This window comes from Malaclemys terrapin, chromosome 4 (genome assembly GCF_027887155.1).
Source record: "Malaclemys terrapin pileata isolate rMalTer1 chromosome 4, rMalTer1.hap1, whole genome shotgun sequence".
NCBI classification, from domain to species: Eukaryota; Metazoa; Chordata; order Testudines; family Emydidae; genus Malaclemys; species Malaclemys terrapin.
The window spans coordinates 59376078-59394436 of NC_071508.1; the positions used below are offsets into that span (position 1 = coordinate 59376078).

Here is an 18359-nt window from a genome sequence, read left to right on the forward strand (position 1 = left end):
AATGATAGGAACCAAGAAAATAAGGGGTGTAGAGGTATTGGATTATGCATTTTTCCTTCTTTTTATAATCCTGCTCATGTCATTATATAACAATGGATGACTGCATGCATTTTACTTTGTTTGGATAACTTCACTAGCATGACAAAATATACAAGTGTTACCAAAGTTAATGCACCAAGAAACTGTCTAGGACAGGTTTAATATGGTACTGAGGTTTTATATCTTGCAACCTTATTGTACCACTGTCCATAACCTGACAGTGGAAAATTATTGCTGGCATCTTTTTCTCTTCTCCCGGAGTTATGCATTATTTTCCTTTCTCACTCTTTAGTATAACGTGTGTGCACGCGCTATCTTAGGTCATGTCTAAACTGTGGGGACTATATTGGCATAGCTACGGTACCATTGCTGTGCCAGCATAACCCCATAGATAGTATCAACTACATTGATGGAAATGACCTATATAGTCTAGCTGCTAGCACAGTGCTGAAGCAGGGAGAGGGGGAAAGGATTGCGGGGACCAAGGGTCGGGAGGTGTTGAAACGTGTGGGCGGGGTTTTCCAGTGGCGTGAGGGAGCAATGGGCGTGTACAGAGGAGAGGCTTGCATGGGGCAAAGTGTGTGTATGGGGGTGGGGGGAGCTTGCAGGGCAGGAGGGGTTTGCACGGGCTGGACAGTATACTGGGAGCGTGCAACAGGGAGTGTGCAGGGGCTGGAGAGACAGGCTGGAGAGACTGGGGGGTTGCACGGGGGCGGAGGGGGGAGACTGCAGGGCGGGAGGGTTTTACACGGGCTGGGTAGAGGGTGCAGGGCGGGAGGGGGTTGCACTGTTAGGGTGTGTGTGTGTGTGTGTTCAGGGCGGGATTCGGGAGGAGTTTGCACGGGCTGGAGAGAGTGAGCAGGGCCGGAGCGGGTTGCACTGATGGGTGTGTGCAGGGCGGGACTCGGGAGGAGTTTGCACGGGCTGGAGAGAGTGAGCAGGGCCGGAGCGGGTTGCACTGATGGGTGTGTGCAGGGCGGGACTCGGGAGGAGTTTGTACGGGCTGGGCAGAGTGTGCAGGGAACAGGACTCGGAGGCTGCACCGGACGGAGCGGGAGTGGACTCGGGACAGTGAGGCGGCGCTGGGGTCGGGAGCGCTGCCTGCCGCAGTCATGGAGCCGAGCGCGGTACGAGGGGCGCTGTGCCCGGCGTGCAGGGCAGGCTGCGCTCTGTGGCACCTGCTCCCACCCCTCTGCAGCCTGTCCCCGGGCTGGGGCTGTTTGAGAAACTCCTGGGAGCGCCGGTCAGCGGGGGGAGCCGCGTTAGCGCAAAGGAGCGTGGGGGTGGGGGCAGTAATGGAGGCTGGGGCTGTGAGGGGGATGCTCAGTTTGTGTGTTTGTCTCTTGTCCGGCACCCGCAGGTTCTCAACATTTCCGAAGCCCCAGATCCTCCTCAGAGCCTCCCCGGGAGCTGCCCACCGCCTCCCCGTCCGTCCGAACGATGTGGCCATAATATTAACGTGCCCAGGGCCACTTTCTCTGTGTCCCTTCGAGGCTGGAGCATTTGATGCACTAAAACAATGACTGAGCGAAGGCTGCCTCTGATGTCATTTACAATCTGTTTTCGTTTTTTTTAGGACCTGGCCTTGCTGATTGCTGTGGTTGTCATTGCCGCGACAGCCTTGCTGTTAGTTTTCAAGGCTAGGAGATCCCAGAGGAAGAGTGATCCCATTACATTACAGGATCCACACACTAAGTATCCATTGCCATTGATAAAGAAAGAGGTGACCAAAGCCATTTGGTTTGTTCAGTATCCTGCCAAACTGCTCTGTGAAGATCACTGAGGGTACATCTACACTACCGGGGGGAGTCGATTTAAGATACGCAAATTCAGCTACGTGAATAGCGTAGCTGAATTCGACGTATTGCAGCCGACTTACCCCGTTGTGAGGACGGCGGCAAAATCGACTTCTGGGGCTTTTTGTCGGCGGCGCTTACTCCCACCTCCGCTGGTGGAGTTAGAGCGCCGATTCGGGGATCGATTGTCGCGTCCAAATCGATCCCCGAGAGGTCGATTTCTACCCGCCGATTCAGGCGAGTAGTATAGACCTAGCCTTAGATTGTGCAGCCTACGCTTTCTAAGGGAGGAAACATGGTCTAATGACCACAACCAGACTGGAGTTAGATCTGTGCTCTTTCCCTGGCTCTGACACTGGTTCACTGTGTGATCTTGAGCAGTTCAATGAGTCTTTGTTTTGTCTGTGTCCGTATCTGCAAAATGAAGACCCATAATGCTAAGTTATCTCACAGGAGTGTTGTGAAGTTTGCATAATTAGAGATGGACTCAAACACAGATCCCCTCATCTCTGAAATTGGGAGTGGAGGTTTTAAAATTTGAACTTGGATCCAAAGAGTTTCTGTGGTAATAATGGGCTAGCTCAGAACTCTGATATGAACATCCCTGAACTTTGGGATTTCCAATTGTGAGTGTTGTGGTTTGAAGGCATGTCTATACTTAATGTTTGTAAAATGTTTTGAGGTCCTTGGATAGAAAGTAAAAAAGATTATTTTTTAGTATTAAACAACCCCTTTAAAGTATCTCCATGAGTGTTCCAATACAATTTTATCATCACCCTTGGTAATAAACTTTTTATATGGCATCCGGATCTTGTATCTTCCCTGTTCCTTGAGTGGGTTTACTTAAGACAGGATTCTCTGTCATTAAGTATTTAAAGTATTTGGGGAACATCTTCATATTCATAGCTGCTACTGGAAATGTCTTGGAATATTTTTCTAGATGTTGCATAAATTTGGTTCCTAAAACATAATGCAAAAATTAGTGTTTACTTTAGTTACCCCTTCAAAAGAATAAGTAATTGGATTTGTTTCTTTGGATGCACAGTTCTTAATCCAGAGGCATATCTTTCTTTTAATACACTTAGAATTTGCATTGGTGGGAAGTAGGAGTTACACATTTACATTAAGGAAGGCATGCCAGTTCTGTCATAGATCAGGAAACGTCAGAGGTACAATGAGCATGCATGTTGATTAGAGAAAATCTAAAGATTTTTGTTATAAGACTGCAGTTGTCACAATGTCCTTAATCAGGAAAAATTGCCTTCCTGTTGGCTTCGGGGGAGGGGAGAGGACTTCAAGATTTGGCCCTTCATAACCAGGCTTAGAAAAAGATGAACTGTTAGACTTCCCTGTCAAAACTGTTTCCGTTTTGCTGCTTGGATTTTGGCTTGCATTGTAATGAACAGTAGTTTCACCAAAGAATATTGTGCTGTTTTCCAAATTCAGAGAGATACTGTACTGTCTTGTTAATACCATGTTGTTTGTTCTCCATCTCTTTGCTTTCCGTCAGGAGATCAGCCACGATACCAAGAAATTCAGGTTTGGGCTTCCGTCGCCGGATCATATATTAGGGCTACCTATAGGTAAATACTGAAATTCTTTCCTGGGATGATTTTTATTTGTAAATTTAGGATTTTGCCCTGAGGTGGTTTTTTTTGTTTTGTTTTTTGTTTTTTAAGCGTAGTGAATTTGGGGCTCAGGAAGGTGAGGTATTAAAAACTCCATCTAGAGGCAGCCATGGTACTGCATTGTTGGACAAGCTCTCTCTTGTATAATACCATGCTACAAGAACCATAGATTAGTACTGGCAAACAGGAAAAGGAACGGAGGCCGTGTGGATATCTATTAGGCTGGGAGCAGCAGCAAAAGCCAAATTACTGTTCTTTCATTTTTTCATAAATCCCAAATATAGGGTGACTCATGTATTAAACCAAGCCCCTTCACAAATATACATTTGTAGGACTTTCTCCTATACCTGTAGGTTATATGTGAAGACACATGGGTAGAGTCTGCAGCATCTTGTTCTAACCATGGGCCCAGCCACTAGACCAGAGAAAAGGAGATGTGACACTAGGAATAGTTTGATAAAATTGTATCCCCTCTACTGTCTAAACTGCAACAAAGCAAAAATCTTCTGTCCAGTAGAAATAGTGACTATTATCTATATTAGTTTTTCAATAATAGGGATCTAGAATTGTAGATTTACACATGGTATTGCTTTATTGGCATGAATTGGGAAGAGCCACGATGTGCAAAGTGTTTTTTCAATATCTGAGGTGGCCCTGGAAGAAATGGGTTAGGGTCTGTGTACTGGTAATGTCAAGGTGTACAAAACAGATGGACAGAATAGCCCACATGACATAGTTCAGCAATTTATTTCATGGTTGTAAAAGGAATTTATGTGATTGCATAAATTTATCCATCATAACATATGGTGTGTGTATGTATGTATGTATTGCATACTCATGATGGTGTTATGATAACCATGGATTTTGTAAATATACATATTGAAGGATATAGAATATATTCTCAACAGTAGTATTTATTTGATTAGACTTAAATGTAGTGAAGAATGTTTCTAGGGTTGTATGAGTAGATGAGACATAACTTCTGTATGCCAACAGGATTTGCCTATCGTGGTTAGCTTCTAATGTTTTTATTGGAGTTATTGTATATATTTAGATTCCTTATTTCCCACTCCATTCTTTTTGTTTTCTCTTCCCCAGTCCTGAAAGTGATGATTAGATTGTAACTCTTTCTCCCTAGGCCAGCATGTTTACCTCTCTTCCAAAATCAATGGTAATCTTGTCATCCGGGCCTACACTCCAGTTTCCAGTGATGAAGTAAAAGGTTATGTTGACTTAATTATAAAGGTAAATATTAGCTGCCTTAATGTAGACAAATAATTTAATCTAACTGGACATGTTCACTATCCAAGTGTAGAAGGCAATGCTTGCCTTAGGAAGGAGAGGATTGGATTTCAGTGACATTTAAAGTGATGCTGTCAAACACTGTAGTTTATGCCCAAAATTTGACCTTTCTTAAAATACGGTGATTTGATGGCAAAAGTCCTCCAGGTTAGTATTTATTTTGAAGTGTATTTAGTGAGCCTGGAAGGTGCTGGGTATTAGACATTGAGAGTGAAGCCTATTTATCTGTTGAATAGGTACAGCGGGGGACACTGCATATTTCTCCCTACAGCTCCCTACCAATGCCTGTCCTTTGAGAGGGATGTCTTTTTGGTGCCTCATTCTTTAGGGATGAGAGGATGATTGATACAAGGCTGCCAATTGTGATAGCAGTTTTTATGATGTGACACCTGGCTGTAGGAATTTGAAACACCAGCTCATTCCACAATGTCCTTTAAATGATATAAATCTCGCTAGTAAATCTGCCATCACAACTCTGAGAGCGAGAAGAAAACAATAGTCACTATTTCGGCACGGTATCCAATAAAATGGAGTCAGGAGCTCTTCCCTGCTACTTCTTCAGCAATGATTAACTAAGGACTGTTCTTCCTAAAACTATGCTGCTGCCATTGATAGGGTTTACATGTAAGTAGAAAATAAGTGACAAGGTGCTTGCTAACTTCAGCTTCACTAGAGAAATTCCACCACACTTCTCTAAGATTGGAAGTTGTTCTAATAAGATTATTATTTGGAGAATGCCATAAGTGCAGAGTGCTCTACAAAATGCATAGAAAGACAAAAGGCCTGGTTGAGCTCTCACACTGGGATAAATTAAAGTCAGTAGTTACACTAGTGTAAAATCCGTGTGAAATCAGAATCCGGCGAAGGTTGCCTTCTCCAAAAGCTCAGATGGATAATCAATATGGGGCCACAGTTCAGCTGCTTTAAGGCTGGGGACCTAATCTCGGAACTGGAAAACTTTGGAAATTAAAAAAAATTTCATGGGATAGGAAAACTGTCTTCAGCCCATCTCTGTTTATCATGGGAAGGCTTCAAAAAGAGGTGGGTTTAAAGGAGACATTTGAGAAGGAGAGGGAGCATTTGGTTGCTGAAACTGTGGGCTGTGCAGAGGGTAGAATAAAATAAGGTTTGAAGCTAGGATGGGGAGGAGACAGGTGCAGAAGGTTATGAAATGAAATGAGAGCAGAGATGGAGGCTGGGGAAATGATGTGCAGGGCCATGAGAATGAATGAGGAGCCTGAATTTAATGAAGAAGGAGAGAGGAAGCCCTTGAGAGGATTCTAGGTGCAGCAGGAGTGGAAGAAGAAAAGCTAGTTGGCATCTACTCCTGGCATGAGCACAAGGCCCTCGTTTTCCACAATGAGATTCTTGTACAGAGTTCAGCTTTAAAAATGTGCTGGAATTGATTGTTGTTAGACAGGATGGGTGGAGAAGTAGATAGCCTTGCTTTGCTCTTACATTGTGGAGAAGTATGTTACAGCCTGCACTTCTATAACACACTCTTTAAGAATCTGCCTTGCACATTCCCCAAACCATCTATGGTAATGCAGCAATCTTAGATTGTTTTCTCCTTTATTTCCTTTGTGATCATAGAATCATAGAATCATAGAATATCAGAGTTGGAAGGGACCTCAAGAGGTCATCTAGTCCAACCCCCTGCTCAAAGCAGGACCAATTCCCAGCTAAATCATCCCAGCCAGGGCTTTGTCAAGCCGGGCCTTAAAAACCTCCAAGGAAGGAGACTCCACCACCTCCCTAGGTAACGCATTCCAGTGTTTCACCACCCTCCTAGTGAAATAGTTTTTCCTGATATCCAACCTGGACCTCCCCCACTGCAACTTGAGACCCATTGCTCCTTGTTCTGTCATCTGCCACCACTGATAACAGCCGAGCTCCATCCTCTTTGGAACCCCCCTTCAGGTAGTTGAAGGCTGCTATCAAATCCCCCCTCATTCTTCTCTTCTGGAGACTAAACAATCCCAGTTCCCTCAGCCTCTCCTCATAAGTCATGTGCTCCAGACCCCTATTGCCATCCACTGGACTCTTTCCAATTTTTCCACATCCTTCTTGTAGTGTGGGGCCCAAAACTGGACACAGTATTCCAGATGAGGCCTCACCAATGTCGAATAAAGGGGAACGATCACGTTCCTCGATCTGCTGGCAATGCCCCTACTTATACAGCCCAAAATGCTGTTTGCCTTCTTGGCAACAAGAGCACACTGTTGACTCATATCCAGCTTCTCGTCCACTGTGACCCCTAGGTCACAGGAGGGTGGTGAAACACTGGAATGCTTGCATAATTGAAAAATAGACTTGCAGAGCTTTGCATACATGGTGCAGTGTCATGAAAGAATGTTGCATTTTCTGATTCAGTGTTAGAATCCTGGAAGATTTTGAGTAGGAGTATTCATAGGATCCTTTGCTGGAACCTTTCAAGCTAGTGTGGATTGTAGAGTGCACTGTGGTTTGGTCCCTGGACTCCTGAGTTTTTCTAATCCCCATGCTAATGCTGACTCTGTCTGCCTTTGGGCAATCCACTTTCTCCTTCTGTTTGCTCCTTTGTTTCTGGGTTTCGCTCTTGTTCTGATTCCTCGTGTTGTGAGAATTTGTTAGTGGTTTAACATTTGTAAAGTGTTTTGAAGGTGAAAGGCAATATTTAAGGCAATATTCATCGTTGGACTTCATGGTGGAGCCCTTTTGAATGCTGTGACGTAAAAAAGGAGCTCCTGCCATTTTCTGGAGGGAGAGTAGTGATGGAGGTGACTTGAGACTGGTGTTGCAGAGATAGAGGGGTATAGATGCAGTGATTAGAGTCCACATGGACATTCCCATTAGCTACACTGCCTGTTATGGATGGAACAGCAGCAGCTGCATGAAGCAGCATTTTGCTTATTGCACTGTGGTGGTTTCCAGTTACAGTGCACAAACGAATACTGAGAACAAGAGATTTTCTGGGTCTCATTTCAGGTGTCCAGTGTATTATGCAAGATGTTTTTGAAAACACACTATTGCCATCTGATAGCTAAATGGTGAAACACTAACAATTGTTGTGTTTTTTCAGGTCTACTACAAAAATGTCAATCCCAAATTCCCTGAAGGCGGGAAGATGTCCCAGTACTTAAACAGCATGACTGTTGGGGATACCATTGACTTCAGAGGGCCAAACGGGCTCCTTGTATAGAAGGGGACAGGTACTGTGATGTTAAAATGGAGGGAGGGGGAATCTAGTTATTTTCAAAAGCAATTTAAATCTTGAGGGCTTTCCAGATTGGGACACTGCTTTCTTTTGAAATGAAATGGCAAGAAGAGCCCCAAAGTTCTCCTCTGGGAGTTCTCGCCCAGTGTTCTTGACTAGCGCCTGTTGTAGTGTGACCATGTGGGGGAATGAGAGCTTTGTACTTGTCTGGGAATGGGATGACTGTGACTGTTCAAACACTTGCCCTCGTGTCAAGGGTAATTAAATCCACTCTTCTCTATTGATACATTCATATTGTTTCGTAACACTGAGAAAAATGTATTTGAAGTAGCTGAGAGTTTTTTAATCTTTGTGCCAGATGCTCAGGCTGCAAATCTTAAAGTGCTCCTCTGGGAAGCACATCCTTCCTGCTCTGTACCTCCCTGGCGGCAAGCCAGCTTGCCCTGTTTTAAAACAAGCTTGTCTTGGACAAGGATCTTTCGGAGTGAGAGGGACTGATGTGTTGAGGGATTCTCACATAAGATGGTTGTAAAAGAATATAAGGGATTTTGCCCTGAACTTGATTGACTGGGACTGTACACCTAAAACTTCCATATATTTCAGTGGCAGCTCTAGGTGCTTGGCACTTCTCAGGATCAGGCCCTTTATTTCCTAATAAAGTACAAATGAGTCTTATTTTTTGGATGGACTCAATGAGCCACATAAGTTACAAATCCACACACTTTTCTGTTGCACTTTGATTGCTATAGACAACAGCAACTCTGCAGCATTGGTTACAAATCTGTTAAATTATTATCAGTGTGCGCATTTGTAAAGTGTTCATCATGAGGCTTTCTGTTTGACTCTTGGAGATATGTGGCATCTGAATTGAGTTACAAGCTGTGTCTTATTTTTTTGATTACCCCAAAGCAGCGGTATCCACTGGTGTACAAAAGAAGTTATGTAGCTTTTTTTGACCCCTGGATACTAGGGGTCAAGGTCACATGGCCTTTAGGTCAATGCCAAGGGTTTAATTGGATTCTTGTTAGCTATATAGGTATCTAGAGATGAATAAATTACTATAATAAAAAGGGCCTGATCTGAGTGTGCAGAACACTAATATATTTAATTGCTGTATTCGTTGCAGGGTCTTATGGCTCAAAGCTCTTGATCTGTTAATGTTTTAGTGCAAGTCTGTTGAACACTAACGTTATAAAAGGCCAGATCCTCAGCTTTTCTCCCATGCTGCAAAGGGATCATAAAGATGACTTAATTAGCCTCCTGAGGATTTCCTCAGGGGAAATTCCTGGGTGACAGTTGCTGCTATTCCCAGCTCTCAGTGTAGGGTGTGTGGCCACTGTGCTTCAGCAGTCCACAGCTGCAGGATGACCTTTTGGTGCATCTAGGTGCAGTTGTTCAGAGGAGCCTCAAGGCTATTCTAAATTATGCTTATGGCTAAACTAGTCCTTGTCCAGCAGTGAGATTGGAGACTACAAAGGGGGCATAAAGCCACTTTTACCATTTCCACCTTGGCCTGAGCTGAGCACAGCTTGGCCGGATCTGAAGATCTGTCCCTGTGTATCAGGTTGCCAACTCCAACAATTGGACTTCCACAGCAGTTGTATCCCTTAAGAACATAAGGACAAAAACAGCCATACTGGGTCAGACCAAAGGTCCATCTAGCCCAGTATCCTTTCTTCTGCCAGTGGCCAATGCTAGGTACTTCAGAGGGACTGAATAGAGCAGGCAATCAGAGTGATCCATCCCCATGTTGTCCACTCGCAGCTTCTGGCAGTCAAAGGCTAGGGACACCCAGAGCATGGAGTTGTATCCCTGACAATTGTTGTTAATAGCCATTGGTGGACCTATTCTCCATGAACTCACCTTATTCTTTTTTGAGCTCCATTATAGTTTTGGCCTTCAACTTTGCCTATCCCCTGGCAATGAGTTCTACAGGTTGACTGTGTGTTGAGTGAACAAGTACTTCCTTATGTTTGTTTTAAACCTGCTGCCTATTAATTTCATTGGGTGACCCTTGGTTCCTGTGTCACGTGAAGGAATAAATAATACTTCCTTATTCTCTTTCTCCATATTGTTCATCATATCCCCCCTTAGTTGTCTCCTTTCCAAGCTTAAAAGTCCCAATCTTTTTAATCTATCCTCATATGGAAGCTGTCATTTACCCTTAATCATTTTTGTTGCCTTTCTCTATACCTTTTCCAATTCTATTTTTTTGAGATGGGGTGACCAGAACTGCAAGCAGGATTCAAGGTGTGGGCATACCATGGATTTATATAGTGGTATTATATGTTCTGTCTTATCTGTCCCTTTTCTAATGGTTCCTAACATTGTTCACTTTTTTCACTGCTGTTGCACATTGAGCATTTTCAGAGAACTATCCACAATAGCAACAGCTAATTTAGATCCCATCATTTTGTATGTTGAGTTGAGATTATGTTTTCCCATGTGCATTACTTTTCATTTATCAACATTGAATTTCATCTGCCATTTTGTTGCCCAGTCACCCAGTTTTGTGAGATCCCTTTTTAACTTTTTGCAGCCTGCTTTAGACTTAACTATCTTGAGTAATTTTGTATTGTCAGCAAATTTTGCCACCTTGCTGTTTACCCCTTTGTCCAAATCATTTATGAATATATTGAATAGGACTGGTCTCCAAATGTATCCCTGGGGGACACCATTATTTACCTTTCTCCATTCTGAAAACTAACCATTTATTCCCCCTTTGTTTTCTGTCTTTTGTCTTTCTTTTATCCCATGACTGCTTACTTTGCTTAAGAGACTTTGGTGCGTATTTTCTGAAACTCTAAGTACACTATATCCAGTGGATCAACCTTGTTCTCATGTTTGTTGATCCTCTCAAAGAATTTTGATAGACTTGTGAGGAATGATTTCTCTTTACAAAAGTTGTGTTGACTCTTCCCCAACAAACTGTGTTCATCTGTGTTTCTGATAATTCTGTTCTTTGCTACAGTTTCAATCAATTTGCCAGGTACTGAACTTAGGCTTATTGGCCTGTAATTGTCATGATTGCCTCCAGAGCCTTTTTAAAAAAATTGGGGTCACATTCGCTATCCACGAGGCATTTGGTACAGAAACCGATTTAAGTGATCGGGTACATACCACAGTTAGTAGTTCCGCAGTTTCATATTTGAGTTCCCTTAGAACTCTTGGTTGAATGCCATCTGGGGTCCTGGTGACTTATTACTGTTTAATTTATAAGTTTGTTCTATTATACTTTATTCAATTACCTGTAAGTTTTGAATTTTTCTTCCAGGTAACTTTGCTATCAAGCCTGACAAGAAGTCTGAAGCACACAGAAAGTTTGTAAAGCATCTTGGGATGATAGCTGGAGGAACAGGTGAAACTGTTATGCTGAGGGTAGGAACCTCGTGAGAGAGCAAATAGAGGTTTAGAGGGTTGTGATGATTATTGAGACATTTTCTGTTTAATTTATTTTGTGACTAAAGGTTCTCTCTCCATTATCAATTGAATCTGTTGCCTAACAGTGCTTTCTTTGATACGTGGATGTAATATTTTAACATTCCATTTGATTAAAATGAACATATTATTTTAAAGTGTTCATCTATGTATTTATGTACTGAACATTGTGGATTTCCTCTTTATACTAAGATATTCAGGGCAGGGACTGTTTTCTCCTGTTTTTACAGTCCCTGGACAATAGGCTCCTGATTCTGATAGCAGATGTGGGATATTGCCACAGTATTAATAATCATAACAATACAGAGAGAGAGATCTGGTCTGAGCTCACATGAGTTCTGTCCTGGTTCTTAAACTGATTTATCATGTGATCTTGGGCAAGTCACTTAACCTCTCTGAGTCTGACTCAGCCTCTGTACAATGAGGTTATAATATTTACTTTATCTATCCTACCAGAGTGTTTACCTAGTGCTTTACTAACATTAAATAATAAAGTGTTACTTTGTGGCTTTTTTGAGTAAAAAGAAGAAACTTTACACCTGACATGGATCAGAAAATGGGATATTATGGGCCTGATCTTGTGGCTTCATGCAGACAAAACTTCCACTGAAATCTGCTTGCCATACTGCCTGATAATGCAGCCTTCGTGTGAGCTAAAAGGAAAAGCTCAACTATAATTGTCTTTTGTTTTGAATAGGAATAACTCCGATGTTGCAGCTGATCCGTCACATCACAAAGGATCCTAATGATAATACAAAGTGTTACCTCCTTTTTGCTAATCAGGTAAGTATATTATGTCACTTGTTTGCCCTCTTTTTTACCCCAGGGACACTATTAGGAGGATTTTGAACTGGTGATACTGTTGTGATATTTAATTCTGAAAAATTACTTCCCTGAATCACAAGATTTTTTTCTTGATCTGTATTATGCATATGTGCCACACAGTTACGTTAAAGCATGTGGTCCTAGTCCATATATTTCACGTGCAGAACACCCTTTGATTATCAAGGCTGCTATGTGATTTGCCATGGTTTATTTAAAAACCATCTATATAAGAAGTTACAGGAGACATTACGGTTTATTGCATCTGCTCTCATACACTGTCCTGAGTTCGGTTTCTTTTGTTCTTAAACCAACAAAAAGGAAAAAAATATCCCTAAGAAATCATATTAGTACAATGTACAAAGAGTTTGTGCATGTAAAACTGCCAGAAGCCCCGAACTCCTGAACTGAAGTTTGTGGGTGAAATCCTGGCTCCATTGATTTCAGGGATGTCAGGATTTCACTCCCTGTTCTTAACTCTCACTGTTGCACCTAGGCACTGCCATGTTCGTAATATGCGAAAAAACCCACTGGTGGGGAGACCAAGACTAATCTTTGCAAATGGATTAAAGAGTTTTAATCTTGATTCTGAATTTCTTGGCATTTGGCTGTTTAACTATTTAACACTAGTATCAGCTAGGTTGCTGTTTAAATCTGATTTGTTTTTACTATTAATCTGGATTTACAGTGAAGAAAATTATAAACTACCATATGCTTAAGAAAAATTCAGTTTGTCTACTGACTTGATAAATGAGGAAAACTCTGATTCCTTCCTGCTGAAAATAAAGTAAGTGCCATGTTAGTCCATGTTACTGTGTGCACTGATATGGTCTGGTGACAAACAATTCCCCCCCCCCCCTTTTTTTTTTTTTTAAACAGACTGAAAAAGACATATTACTGAGAGCAGAGCTAGAAGAGGTAGCCAAGAATCACCCTGATCAATTTAAAGTGCGGTATACATTGGACAGACCTCCTCACGGTAAGTTACTGGTGTTTGATTTTCTTCTGCCCTCTTTTCTGTATCCACAAGTTTTTCTTCCTACTAATATTGCTACAATATCCAGCCATCCATTCCTATGGTATCTGAGCACTCCTAGCAAACTTACTAGTATCTGACAACCTTACCAAAGCAGGGAGCTGTTCTGTAAACCTTAGAAAACAGGAACTAATAATTAACTTCCATTGAATGGTGCAACCATTACCTGCGGAGCTTTGGATAGTGAAATGAAATGTTTATCATTGTACTAGTAGGATAAAGTGTCACTTTCTTGGACTTCTCAGCAAAATACACAACTCTGCTGCTTTGTCTAGTCTGTGTCCCTCCCTCCTCATTTCGTCAGCAGAATCATGTTACCTTGGCATCGTCTCTGCTTAGTACTTGCTATGGGCACAACAGGCAAACGTACAAGTGCCGCTTACAGTAGGTCAGTTTTAAATAGGGTGCAACTGCACAATACAAAGACAAAGAATCAGTTGTGGATTTCTATGTAGTACTGTATTGGGAGGGAAAACAAAAAGCTAGAGCTTGAACTCTTACTGTATCTAGCTCACAAAACACTGAGCCAAATTAATGGCTGGTGTAAGTGATCACAGCTATGTTGATTTTAAATATTTGACTTCAATGCAGTCAGACCTAGGCTATGTCTACACTTAAAGCAGCATGGGTAGATGGTGAAGCATTACTTAAGCGAGTAAAGATATGCCAGAACCTTAGGGTATATCCCCTACATGGCTTTTTACATGCCCAAGCAGTGCCTCTCATGGCAGTGTCCCACTGCCGGAGCTTTTCCCCAGGGCAGGGGAGAGGCAGCAGGGAGAATGGCAGCTTCTCACTGGTGGAGCCTTTCCCCGCTGCTTCCCTTCTGCCAGAGCCTTTCACTGCCATGAGTTGGTACATGCTGCAGTGCGAAGCAGCCTGCTTTTCACTGCAGCTTATTGCATACTCTACCTGCTGCTGCTAGACAAGTCTGTACTTAACAAGGGGTGGATGTAGTCCAGGGTTTTGAGCCTACCCTTGTCAAGTGCCTGCTTACAGTAATGTGGTATTAATGCTGATTCTACAGGGATATTTGTCAGTGTGTGTGGTTGGTGTCATGTTGAGGGGCAGGATGGGGACCTTTAGTGTGAATATATGTTTGAATTTGTTGTAAGGTACTAATGGTATTCCTTGTTTGTTTCAGATTGGAAGTATAGCTCTGGCTTCATTACTGCAGACATGATTAAAGCATACCTCCCTCCTCCAGGCAGAGAGACTCTTATTCTGATGTGTGGGCCTCCACCTATGATTCAGTTTGCGTGTCAGCCCAATCTGGAAAAACTTGGTTATCCCAAAGATAACACATTCGCTTATTAACACTGATGCAATGCGGTACATCTCATTCACATGCAGAAATAATCCATTTGCTACAGCACTTTTAGAACAATGTAAGTTGATTGCAATTTTCATAGTCATAATTAAGGGTTTTATTGAACAGCTGAGTAATTTTGTTCTGCCTCTGTTACCTTGAAAGTTTTTAATACTGAGAGCTTAAGTAATAGTCTTTAAATATCTTCTATTAAGCAATAAGACATGGAGATGCATATCTGGCTAACTATAATATGGAGAGCGTGTTAATATACAAAGTTAAAGGCCAAATGATTCTAGCTACCCGACATTAAGTTGCCCTGAAATGTTCTGCCTTTTTTGCTATGAGATAAAATTTGTATCCAACGATAGGGGGGGGTCAGTTTATTTTATTAATTATATACTAGGGTATAGCACTGACATTCAGTAGCCTACAATTGTCTTAAATTCTGAACCTATTTCCTAACTTACGCAAGGTTTGTGTGACAAGACTCTACATGTAATCCATTCATTACAATGTGAATAAATTAATTTCTTTCCTGTATGAAAGAGGGGATAAAGAATACAGTAACTCCTCACTTAACATTGTAGTTATGTTTCTGAAAAATCCAACTTTAAGTGAAATGTTAAACAAATCCAATTTTCCCATAAGATTTAATGTAAATGCGGGGGGTTATGTTCTAAGGAAATTTTTTGGGGGCAGACAAAAGGCATTATATACTGTACAGTACTGTACAGTATACTGTGGGTGGAAGGTGCCCCTCGCTTACCCCACACAGGCACAGCCCTCTGCAGACAATGAGGCAGGCAAGGATGCTCAGAAGCACCTTGCGCAGCGGCAGCTTCCCCCCAGAAGAACAGGCGCCGATTTTGCCGGGGGATGCTCCAGGCCTGCCTCTTCCATCCCCACTCCACTCCACTCCACTCCACCTCCTCGCCGGAGCATGCCACGTCCCCACTCCTCCCCCTCCCTCCCAGCACTTCCCTGCTGCCAAACAGCTGTTTGGCCGTGCTTAGGACTTTCTTGGAGGGAGGGGGAGAAGTGGAGACACGGCCCTTCTTCACTCCCTCTCAGAAAGTCCTAAGTAGGAAGCGCTGGGAGGGAGAGGAGGTGGAGAAGAGGAACTTGTACTATGCTCCCTTGTAAAGTCTTTGCTCTTCCATAGAATCCTACAAGCAATGGACAGAGCAGGCACCCAAATGACATTATAAGGAAGCATTGCACAACTTTAAACGAGCATGTTCCCTAATGGAGCAGCGACAAAACTTCGAAACAACATTAAGCGGGAGGATGTTAAGTGAGGAGTTACGTATTTCTTAGGAGTGTGCTGCCATAAAACAGCAAAGTAGATTAAGAAATCTGGTCTGGGAAGAAATTGCAGTAGCTCAGGGACAGTGAAAGTGCATGAAGAAATTCTCATGACTGCTCATACTGTTTTGTTAAAATCTTCATTTTAGAGTGAAATTTTATCTAAAATTTAATTTTGGGGATTCAATGTTAACCTTCATGCTGAGTCATTGAATGTTATTCAGGTATATATACTCTATCATAAGCTGGTTTATTTATAAGCTGACCCCCCCCCCCCAACATGGATAAGTAAAAATGGAAAATTTTTATGACCCATTCATAAGCTGACCCTATAATTCAGGGGTTGGCAAACTTTGGCTCCCGGGCCATCAGAATATGCCGCTGGTAGGCCGAGACGGTTTAACTCGAGCGTCCGCAGGCACGGAGGTAAACCTAAGTAAACAAAGTGTCCCGACATGCCAGCTGCTTACCCTGACGGGCCAGGACAGCAACTGGTGGGGAAATTTTTTAGGGGGGAGAAGCTGGGGGTCAGGGGAGTAACTCCTGTGACTACCCCCCACATGACCCCCCCATCCCACCTTAGCTGGAGTGGGCCAGGGAGGATGTCTCTGGCCTGGCTGTAGCGTGCGCCAGCAGGCAGGGCCGGGTGGTGAGGCCGCAGCCTGCCAGCCCTGGAGCTTTAGCTGCTGCGGAGGCTGGGGGGAGAGACTCTGGCCTCGCCTCTTCCCTTCTGGCTCTCCTTGCTCCCTCTGTTGGGGGAGGGGCTGTGTCCCCACCTCTCCCTCTCTATACCTGTTCATAAGCCAACCCCTGTCTCTGATGCTTCCCTTTTTTACTAAAAAAATTCAGCTTATCATATTATGGAATGTCAGGGTTGGAAGGGACCTCAGGAGATCATCTAGTCCAACCCGCTGCTCAAAGCAGAACCAATCCCCAGACAGATTTTTTGCCCCCTCAAGGATTGAACTCACAACCCTGGGTTTAACAGGCCAATGCTCAAACCACTGAGCTATCCCTTGTGTTTGCCAGTACTTAGATTTCTGCTCTACAAAGACAAATTGATTGACAGTCACTGAAAATTGCATTGCTGCCTTACATTGGACTGAACTTCAATATAAGCATCTACTGTTGTTATATGTACTGTGACTGACTCAGACCAGAAGGGATATAAGAGTAGTGGAAGGCAGGTATCTCAGCCTCAAAATGAGCAGGTCTCTGTTCCCTGGATAGCCAAACAAAGGCTACTCTAGGCCTGTCAGGACACCTGATGCCACTTCAACCACTTAAGGTCATTAAGCTAATGCCAGCACCTGACCTCAATTAACTGACCCTTTGCCAGTTAAGGCCATTAGGCTAATGGAGACAGCTGGAACCAATTAAGGTCCTACTCATACTGCTTTAAAAGCTCTCCTTTCCAGCTCTCTTGGGAGAAGCCCAGGTGAAAGGAGCTGGAGAGGAGGAATTGCTGAAGCCTGAGGTAAGGGTGAAGCTAGGAAAAGGGGACCATGGGGAAGTGGCCCCACGAATCAAAGCAGTGGCAGTGGTGAAGGGAAAGCTGTCAACAGCTGCTACCAGAGATCCCCTTGAGAGGGGAAGCAGACTTTGGTCCAGGCAGGAGGCCAAACTGTGCCTACTGAGCGACTGTGGGGATTCCACCTTCCCACCTCCCATACTGGCCTGTGATGAAAGTAGCTCAATAAGCTGTGACCTTTGTCCCTGTACTGAGAAAGGGAGGTCATAGTGAGGGCCTTAGTGAGCTTCTGAGGCCACTGAATCCACCTGGAAGCGCAGGCCCCACCAATCCAGGTCCAGAGCATTGTTGCAGTATGTATGAAATACTGTTCTCTCCATGAAGTACATGTGCTGTGAGCAGTTTCAGAAGTTTGCCTCCCCCGAAAGAAAATGTTTTCACCCCTCAGCTCACAGAGAGCCCTGGTCCTTCCACACACAAGATACATGACTCATTCTGTGGACCCTTAATCTTCATTATTTTTACTATATATCTCTTCACAAACACTTTTCAGTTTGTGACTGTGCATTCACCATCTCAGGGCTGGTTTGTATGGTCTTGTGCCTTAAGCTTAGAAAGTGTGGGGCAGGGATCCTGTTTTTAATCTGTCTGACTGGAAAATTGCATTTACCTAGTACCACTTAATGTTTTTAATCAGATGTTTGAGACCAATAAAATTTGCTCTTTATTACCTCACTGATTAAGTCTACTCAGTCCACTATCCCAATAACAGTCATAGCAAACAGATCAAAATGCTTCAGGCTTGTAGGCCAGCTGTCTTAAAAGTTGCGATGATCCCAGTGCCACGGAGGACTGAGCACTTTTAATACCATTTCATTTTGGAGAGTCATAATCAGGGCCCTTTGTAAAGTTTTCTTTGCTTACGTTTTTGCCAAATTATTTTCAAGAATGTGTGTTATGGATTCCAGACAGCCTGGGCCAATGCTCCTTCGCTGTTATCTGGGCCAGTTGTTT

At 43.2% G+C, this 18359-nt stretch overlaps 1 protein-coding gene across 1 annotated transcript; it reads left to right on the forward strand.

The window, feature by feature from the left end:
* The first annotated feature begins 879 nt into the window (after positions 1-879).
* LOC128835906 (NADH-cytochrome b5 reductase 2) lies at positions 880-18080 on the forward strand. The gene is given in 9 exon segments (XM_054025799.1): positions 880-1166; positions 1616-1762; positions 3346-3418; positions 4602-4708; positions 7827-7956; positions 11236-11319; positions 12097-12182; positions 13101-13200; positions 14402-18080. Coding segments are annotated over 9 exon segments (915 nt in total). The 5' UTR covers positions 880-1151; the 3' UTR covers positions 14575-18080.
* Positions 18081-18359: the final 279 nt, after the last annotated feature.